The sequence below is a fragment of the Miscanthus floridulus genome, chromosome 19 (assembly GCF_019320115.1).
Source record: "Miscanthus floridulus cultivar M001 chromosome 19, ASM1932011v1, whole genome shotgun sequence".
NCBI lineage: Eukaryota > Viridiplantae > Streptophyta > Magnoliopsida > Poales > Poaceae > Miscanthus > Miscanthus floridulus.
Genome location: NC_089598.1, coordinates 44,152,663 through 44,161,275, shown reverse-complemented (window position 1 = coordinate 44,161,275; position 8,613 = coordinate 44,152,663). Strand labels below are relative to the sequence as shown.

The 8,613-nt window shown below is 42.7% G+C and overlaps 1 protein-coding gene across 1 annotated transcript; it reads left to right on the top strand.

The window, feature by feature from the left end:
* The first annotated feature begins 3,822 nt into the window (after window positions 1-3,822).
* Window positions 3,823-8,337, top strand: LOC136529228 (uncharacterized). The gene is made up of 7 exons (XM_066522320.1): window positions 3,823-4,351; window positions 4,435-4,518; window positions 4,612-4,797; window positions 5,469-5,639; window positions 6,173-6,379; window positions 6,547-6,635; window positions 7,414-8,337. Exons 1-7 carry the CDS (start codon window positions 4,249-4,251, stop codon window positions 8,101-8,103), a joined length of 1,530 nt encoding a protein of 509 aa, XP_066378417.1. The 5' UTR covers window positions 3,823-4,248; the 3' UTR covers window positions 8,104-8,337.
* The last annotated feature ends 276 nt before the right edge of the window (window positions 8,338-8,613 follow it).

Here is an 8,613-nt window from a genome sequence, read left to right as displayed (position 1 = left end):
ACAAATCGATTTGTAGGGGCGGCTGGTCACACCGGCCGCCTCTACAAATAGATTTGTAGGGGCGGTCTGGGAACCGCCCCTACAAATGCATGATTTGTAGAGGCGCTTGGGTAGGGGCGGCTGGACAAACCGCCCCTATAAAGCCTCTAGAGCTGCCCCTACTAATAGTATATGACGTAGTGTGCCTCGCAAAATCGTTTATACGTAAGTAGTGGATGTATGTGTTAACATAAAGTATGATGTCCGTTGTCACCTCATAGAATTTGAAATTACAATTCAACTTATACATGTAGAAACAAAGATAACAAGTCTTGTTATGGAGTAAACCTTGGAATAAATCGAAAACATTGTTAAAATACTTCTACGAGAGGGTTTTCTTGAAAGTGTTCAAAAACATCATATAAGTAACAGATATTTCTTGGTTTCAACTTTGCGACATCAAAGGAGAAACAAACGAAGCATACATAAGCCAAACTTGAAAGGGGTAATTTAGACTTATGATAGTGATATGGTAGTGGGAATCACTTCAATACAAGCTAATGAAACATTTACACACGTAAGTTCCACAACAGTTTGTAGAAATGTTGTATGCTTAGAGAGAAGAACTGCACTTTTGTGCATATTTAAAACATAGAAATTTCATACGAATCGTATCCGAATTTTACAAAATTCAGTTTAATTTCATGGGACAAACATCAAATCCAAAAAAAAAATGATTTCAAACGGCCTGACCAAAGTCCAAGCTGTACTGTTATCACTTCCATAGTTCCATTCCATACGGCAAATCTACCACGTACATCTAGGAATAGCAAGTCGCAAACACACACAAGGAATAGAAATGGGCACCCGCAACACAAAACTCAAAGCACTTAAATACCGTTAGAATGTAAGTGTGGGTCAATTTCCTTATCCATGTGTATGTTAATGGATAAAAATCCTTACCCATCAGGTTTGCGGGTATATGTATGATATATACATTACTCGAAACCGTAAACCTAGGGGTACGTGTATACCCGATATGACTGTAGTTTCGGCATCTCTCAACTAAAAGGTACTCCGGAACACAGTCCACCTAAGTCACCTAGTGCCATATAAAAAACACATCGTTTTTACATTTATTATATATTTGTAAATATGTAGGTTGCTCATATAGTTATAGTTTGATGTATGCGACATATTTTTTCAGATATACATAACCTATGGGTACCCGTATTTGCATGGACATGGTGATGGGATGCGGTTCCTGATCTTCTATCATGTCGAGGTAAACAACAATTTGGTTGGAGAGCGACACACCGATCCGGCTTTAGATGACAAAGACCCGAGCCATGCAAACCTTAGCACGACATCTTCTTTGGTTATCAACCGTGTCACAATCCGCTTGACCTTGCCATATAGTGAAAATTACGGATATATGATTAAGCACCCGAATTTGGTGTCTCACAAACCAATAATGAAGACTGTTCAAAGACAGATTGATCTAAAATAAATCCATACCCTAACATATGTGGTGACAACTCAATATAAGATCTAAGGGTTGCCACACCCCTGTACGCGCCCCTTAATAAGCTCTAAGATGATACATGGCCTAACGGGCCAAAAGACATTGGCACAATACCCTTGCAGATTTTGGACGCTGATTTGTTTTGACTACCCTATTGACTCCGGTGGAATTTGGACCACAAGCCAAAGCCATTGGTTAGCTTATAAAATTAGCTTTCTATGCATATGTGGATCATTGAAAACAGAGTCCGTGTGCGTCCTGAGCATTCGTTTTACTATAGGCTGGTCCCGAAGATCGAGGTAGACTTGAATTCATGTTGGACTAGGCCTCCGGCTTGTCTTAGACATCCTTGCTGGTCTTCTCCACATAGTTGGGGCATGCTCTACCTTGGATTTGGGTCCCAAGGGTGAATGTCAAGCCCAGGACGACGTTGTAGTACCCGACAGAAACAACGGCAACATGTCACAATGATTTGGAGTCTTTTCCAACATGATATTGAGGTGAGATCAGATCCATTTGACATCCTTACTAGTCTATAAAAAATCAGAATTGAGCTCGGAAAAGCATACCAAAATTTTTGGGCCTACAAACTTGATTTTTCTGATCGAATTTTGCAAATCTACTATTTACGAACCCAACTATGCTCAGATGAAACATATCTAATTTTTTTTTGGCGTTCTCAGTGGATATAGAATTCGCCCCATTTCGAATCTAGATACAAAAGTTATGATTGTTTTAAGTAAGGTAGTCCGAATCGGGGTTTTTATGTGGACACAAGATGTAAACCGATGGTGATACGAGATGATGGCGAGTGGAGGGATCAACACAAACTAGAAAAGAACACGGTCTAAACCAGCAACCAGGCCTTGACCTAGGATACAAACTCAACACGGCGGACTCTGAAACTGAATTATGCAAAGGCTATAGCACGAATGGTTGTAGGACAAGAAACAAATATGACAATGGACTATGGGAACCTGGCGGTAAGATGCGAACCCAATGGTACACCTGAAGCTCTAATTACTACGTAATGATCTTGTCCTCAAGATAGGTCTTGATCATGGTGCATCCATATCCATGAGTTACAAAGGCCACATAAGCGGTCTCTCTCCAAGGTTCATAGCATCCTCAAATTGTTCTCTAAACACAATGAAAGTGCCGACACCAGGTAGCAACAAATTCTTACTTATGTTGCTGTGCAAACATAGGAACAAGCTCGCATTCTCTTTAACATTCATAGGCGTATTTATACGTGTCATGTCCTCACATGGAGTTGTACCTACACATGGATATAAGTAGGAATGGACTCGGATCAAATATGCAAGGAATCAAATACAGACAGGACCATTTACTACATTTTAATTTGAATCCAGATATGAATACGGATATTATCGGATACAAATGCAAAACAAATGTCTTGAATTTAGATTCACATTAGATATTTACTAGATTTTGATGATAATATATATCTATTTGCTTGTCACTGGTTTTAATAGAATAAAATCATTATGCATGTAAATAATATGATTATATAACACCTGCAGATAATAACAACTTATAAGATAACATATATAATAAATATTTCAATAATAAAACATATAAAAATCAATAAAACTATAAATACATATGTATCAATAAATAGTTTAAAATATATATAAATAATTTCATCAACATGTGAATAACTAAAGTACTTAAATTAGTATAACTAGCCATACTAAAATTAACCTTTATATACTGTTAATAATAATAAAACTAATATAATGTTATTAGCCATAGAGATAAGTTTTAAATAGTTTAAATGATGCATTTTATATTATAATTGATATCATTTACATCACTAAATAGTCATAAATATAAGTTTTAGATAGTTTTATAGGGTACTTTATATCTGCATATACAGATATCAATTAATGTCGAATATTTTATATTTTTTTAGTACAGACATGAAATCTGATAGAGAAAAATCATAGAAAACAAATATGGGTACATCCATTTGGTATCTGTATTAAAAAATTTTATTATATTTAAACTGATGGTAAAACAAATATTAATATTAAATGTTTCAGATCTTTTAACATCCAGATCCATGTCTAGATATACTAGTTTCTTAGTGAGTGCGAAAAATCCTGATGGATTTGATAAAGAATGGGTGCCCATCGGGTATAAACCCACTCTATCCCTACCTACATCCAGTGCTGGGGTCCACAACGCAGAGGCACGCCCCCTTCCTAGCCGGGACCACCACAAAACCTCCCGCCGCCGCCCCACGGAACACGGGCAGGGAGATAGAGAGAGGAGCGAACGGTGCAGCGTGGAAGGCAAGGCGGCGAGTAGTAACAGCAGCAGCAGCAGCAGGCAGCGCCGCAGCGGCCAGCGGGCGAGAGCGCCGCCAGCAGACCTCTCTTGTGTCTCTCATCAGTCATCACGCTCCCCCTCCCTCTTCTCTTTACTACGCCTTCTCTCTATCTCTCTCTCTTTCTCTCTCTATCTCTTGTCTCTTCCCTCCTTTTCCACCCGGCGACGGCGAGCGAGAACTGCCGGGCCCCAAAAGAGGCCGCATTCTTGGTGCTTTCTGAACCTTCTTTACTTTGTCCTCAAATGGCCTCGTCGCCCTCTTCACATCTCCCTTCACCATAGGCACAGGAACCTCTCCCCCCGCCGCCGCCACCCCCTGCAAGCTCCTCCCTTTCTCGCCTCTTGGTTCTTGCTCTGTCAGCCCAGAGGCAGAAAAAGCAAGCAAAGCAATGGTGGCCATGGCGGCGCCAGGGCGAGCGGCGCTCCTGGCCGTCGCGCTCCTGTTCGGCGCCTTCTTCCCACCCGCGTCCGCCGCGTCCTCGTACCCCGCAAGTGAGCTCCTTTCGCGGCGCCACCGTCTGGTTCGCTTCGTTTCCTCCGCTGATTAAGTTTTATTATTCCGCGTCGGGTGGCAGGGATTGCGGGCAGGCTCCTGTCCACCACGGCGTCGGCGGTGGCCAAGCAGCTGTGGTCGCTCAAATCGGCCGCCACCAAGACGGGTAATTGCCGGCACGTGGCGTCGTCATTTCCCTCTCCGATTCTCGGCTTATTCACTCGCTTTTTCTCACCGGGTGTGCCCTGCTCCGGCTCAGCGACGGCGGCCGTGGCGGGGCGGTCCATGGTGCGGTACGAGGGTGGGTACGCGGTGGACACGGTGTTCGACGGCAGCAAGCTGGGGATCGAGCCGCACGCCGTCGAGATCACCCCCGCCGGCGACCTCCTCGTGCTCGACTCCATCAACAGCAACATCTACAGGGTCCAGCTGCCGCTGTCACCATGTGAGCACGCTCTGCCTCCGACCACTCCCTGTCTTTTTCAGGTTTTTCAGTCTTCATTCATGGGATTCTGCTAAGTGTGCTGCCTCTCTCGATCATGTGAGTGGTGAGTGAGGAGTTCTGGGTGGTTGGTAGGGGCTGATGTTGCATGCTAACTTCATCAAGGGCTGTTCCTCGACTGCGAAATGACTGTTATTTTCTTCATTGCTAGTAAACCTCGTATGGACAATATGACATGATAGTTCTTTGCCACCTTTGCCACTTTCAGTCCCCATGTCTGTGGCGTCATTGTTCAGGAGTGTTTTTTCCCCTTCACTTCCCTTTGTTTATGTACTGTTCGTTTACGTCCTCGGTTTCACATGTCAGAAGTCGAGCAAATAGACCATGACTTTTTGTTCACCAGGAAAAATGTTTGTATGAATTGGTTGCCTGAAATTGTTAGCAATATCTATATTTCATGTCACTAAAGGTCGGTGCCTCTTGGAATTTTTATATTGCAACTTCACTATGAGCAAATGCTATATCAGTCACACTTCCCTCACTGCAACAAGATGGCTTGTATTTTAGGACAGTGAAGTTGTCATTCATGTTATTTTTAGCATAAGATGCTTCCTGGATTATATCCAAGCAATTCGATTCTGATGGATCTTCTGAAAATGGATCCAACAATGCAGATAGCAGACCAAAGCTCCTTGCTGGTTCTCCAGAAGGTTTATCTGGCCATGTGGATGGAAGGCTGAGAGAAGCGAGGATGAACCATCCTAAGGGGTTCACTGTGGACGATAAGGGCAATATTTATGTTGCAGACGCTATGAACATGGCAATAAGAAAGATCAGTGATACAGGTAAGCTAAAATGGCCTATTCTGAGGTAGTCCACATGGCATTGTCTGGTCCCCCAGGCACCCTCTGTTTGTTCTGTTGTTTTCCTGGAGCTTCTCCAGAACTTATTTACTACTTGTGCCCAAAATTGCATCCCGAACGAGGTATGCTGTCAGTGTGCCTAAAAAATTGTTTCTCCAGCAGTTATTTAGTAATGGATACCGAGCAGATTGTGCTAAAAGGAAATCTAACCAGCATTCTACTCTTTTCTCTTGATTAGCAGTATAGTTTGGTTCAAATTTCTACAATCATTTGACCTTTGCTGTTGGTTTTCTGTTCAAATTCTTTTAGCACATTCATGTTTCTCTTGTAACTAATTTCCTTCAGAATGAACTAACCAATTTACTTTCTTCAGTGGAGATTACCAATCTTTATGCTAATTGAATCTGGCTTTAGGTGAAATTTGTTTGGATCTTCTTCTGGAGCTATCTATTGTAAATATCCTTGTTTATTATATTGTGGATTAAGTTTTTGACAAATTGTATTATAATATTTAGGGGTTACAACCATTGCTGGGGGAAAATCAATTAGAGGGCACATCGATGGGCCCAGTGATGATGCAAAATTTTCAACTGATTTTGAGATCCAGTACATCAGTAGTAGCTGCTCTCTCTTGGTCATTGATAGAGGAAACCAAGCAATTCGAGAGATTCCACTCAACGATGATGACTGTACATATCAGTATGAAGCTGGTTTTCCACTAGGTACATTGCACTTAACCTCTTCACTCATATTACTTGACCATATTTTACTACTGCTATGTAAAGCCAGTCATATGGTCACTGCATTCAGTGCTCAAATGACATAGCAAAAATGAAAAGGAGCCTGAAAAAAATGAATAATAATTACTTTTGATTTTGAATGCTCACAGGGTTTGCATTGCTTTGTGCTGCTGGTTTCTTTGGTTATATGCTTGCATTGCTCCAACGCCGGCTTTTAGGGATGGCATCAACAACAGATGTAAGTTTGTCATACTTTTTTTTATCTGTATCCCCCCACCCCCACCCCCCAACACCCCACACCCCCCAAAAAAAGAGAAAAGAAAAGGTGACATAGGTACATTTGCTGACAAGTAGAATTTTTATAACTAGCGTGTGGACCACAGTTTGTAGGCTTGCTGTAAACCAGCACATTGGTACATGCATATTTCAGCATCAGCCTTTGGTTACGCTACAGCTAATATTCTTATATTCATAATCTTGTGGCTGAAGGGTGGGCCTGGTGCAAGCGGTAGAGTCTTACCGCCTGTGACCGGAAGGTCCCGGGTTCGAGTCGCAGTCTCCTCGCATTGCACAGGCGAGGGTAAGACTTGCCACTGACACCCTTCCGCAGACCCCGCACAGAGCAGGAGCGCTCTGCACTGGGTACGCCCTTTTATAATCTTGTGGCTGCAGCCTGTGCACTCAATATGTCTGATACCAATCCTCACAGCTACTAAAATTGGATGTGTGCCATAACAGTTAAAATGCAAACCTTTTATGGTTCAAGTAATAGATCTTTAGATGATATTTCAGCTTTAGATAACTGATTTTGTTAGTTAGGTAACTGAACAATGATAATTTACTGATTTTGAGGACACATCTATAGAAGAGTGCATAAAAAATAAATGACAATTTAATTTGTTATCGTATTTTAGACCATTGCTAAAGTAGAAATGATGACCAAATGCATCTTTGCTATGTCACTCATGTATTAGTTTACAGTTGCATCTTTATTAAACTAAAATTTTACCTTACAGGAACCTCAAGCGCCTCCAAGACCCAGCATTGCAAGTATCCCTCCATACCAGAAGCCTTTAAATCCTTATGTTCGTCAACCATTCATCCCAAGAGAAGAAACTGCAAAACAGGAAACTGAAGAGGGGTTCTTCACCTCAGCTGGCAAACTCATTGGAGGGGCAAAATCATCTGTGGCTGAGATATTTGGTTTCAAGAAGAAGCGCGTGAGCGGCCCATACCATCAGCAGCAACGAAGAGCTAACCCTTGGCCAGTGCAAGAAAGCTATGCCATCCCAAACGATGAACCCCCTCCAGCACTGGACACAAGAGCACCAACCCCTCAGAAGAACTACAGCTTGATGACAAAGGAGCCCGAGAAGATCCACTACGTCCGCCATGGGCACCCGCACCTGTATTTCAATAGCTGGGACGGTCACCGTCACCCTCAGCAGCAGCCGGACCCGCAACTGTATCACCAACAGCAGCACCTGCAGCAGCACAGGCAGTACTCTGCAGGCCCGCAGACATTTTACGAGCAGAGCTGTGAGGCTACAAATGAGATCGTCTTTGGCGCGGTCCAGGAGGTGGACAGCAAGCGGCGCATGGTCGAGATCAAGGCTGTGAACTATGGAGACACATTCTATGAGCAGTACGGAATGCGGTACCGCAACAATTTCATTGGCTACAACAACAACAACAACTACTATTGAACAGCCTGTCTATTTCTTTAATTTTCCCTGCCTCCTGTTTTTTGCCCGTCTTAGTTACATGGTTAGATTTACTGGTTGCCTCCTTATTTGCAATCCTCCACATTCCCTGTATCAAAAAATAGAAGGTGGAGGCAGCAGAAGCTATCTCCTGTTTTGACTTGTTGGAAGTACATCGTGTTATATCTTCCTAGACTATCTGATGTATGTATTTTACTGACATATTTCAGACTAGTAGGTACAGCAATAACTTCTTACATTCCTACAGTTTTATGGTTAAGATGTGTTGTGAATTGTGTATGCCTTCCTGACCACCTGGTCTGGTCTACCAAGGTGGATAAGAACTAATGGCATCTGAGAGCTGCCAAATTTGCCTTGATGCATGCTGCGCTGGTGATAGCTTCTATCTGAAGTCACACACACTGACTGCCACAGGCACCTGTTCCTTGGATGCCTGTAGCATTTGAGATTATGGGAACGATGCCAGTCACAGGCGATGGATATCACCGAGCC

Bases quoted from the DNA above. Each gene is read 5' to 3' on its own strand.
- LOC136529228 (XM_066522320.1), top strand. From the start codon at position 4,249: ATGGTGGCCATGGCGGCGCCAGGGCGAGCGGCGCTCCTGGCCGTCGCG. The intron at 5,640-6,172 runs GTAAGCTAAAAT...TATAATATTTAG, and splicing joins AAGAAAGATCAGTGATACAG to GGGTTACAACCATTGCTGGG. The intron at 6,636-7,413 runs GTAAGTTTGTCA...TTTACCTTACAG, and splicing joins GGATGGCATCAACAACAGAT to GAACCTCAAGCGCCTCCAAG.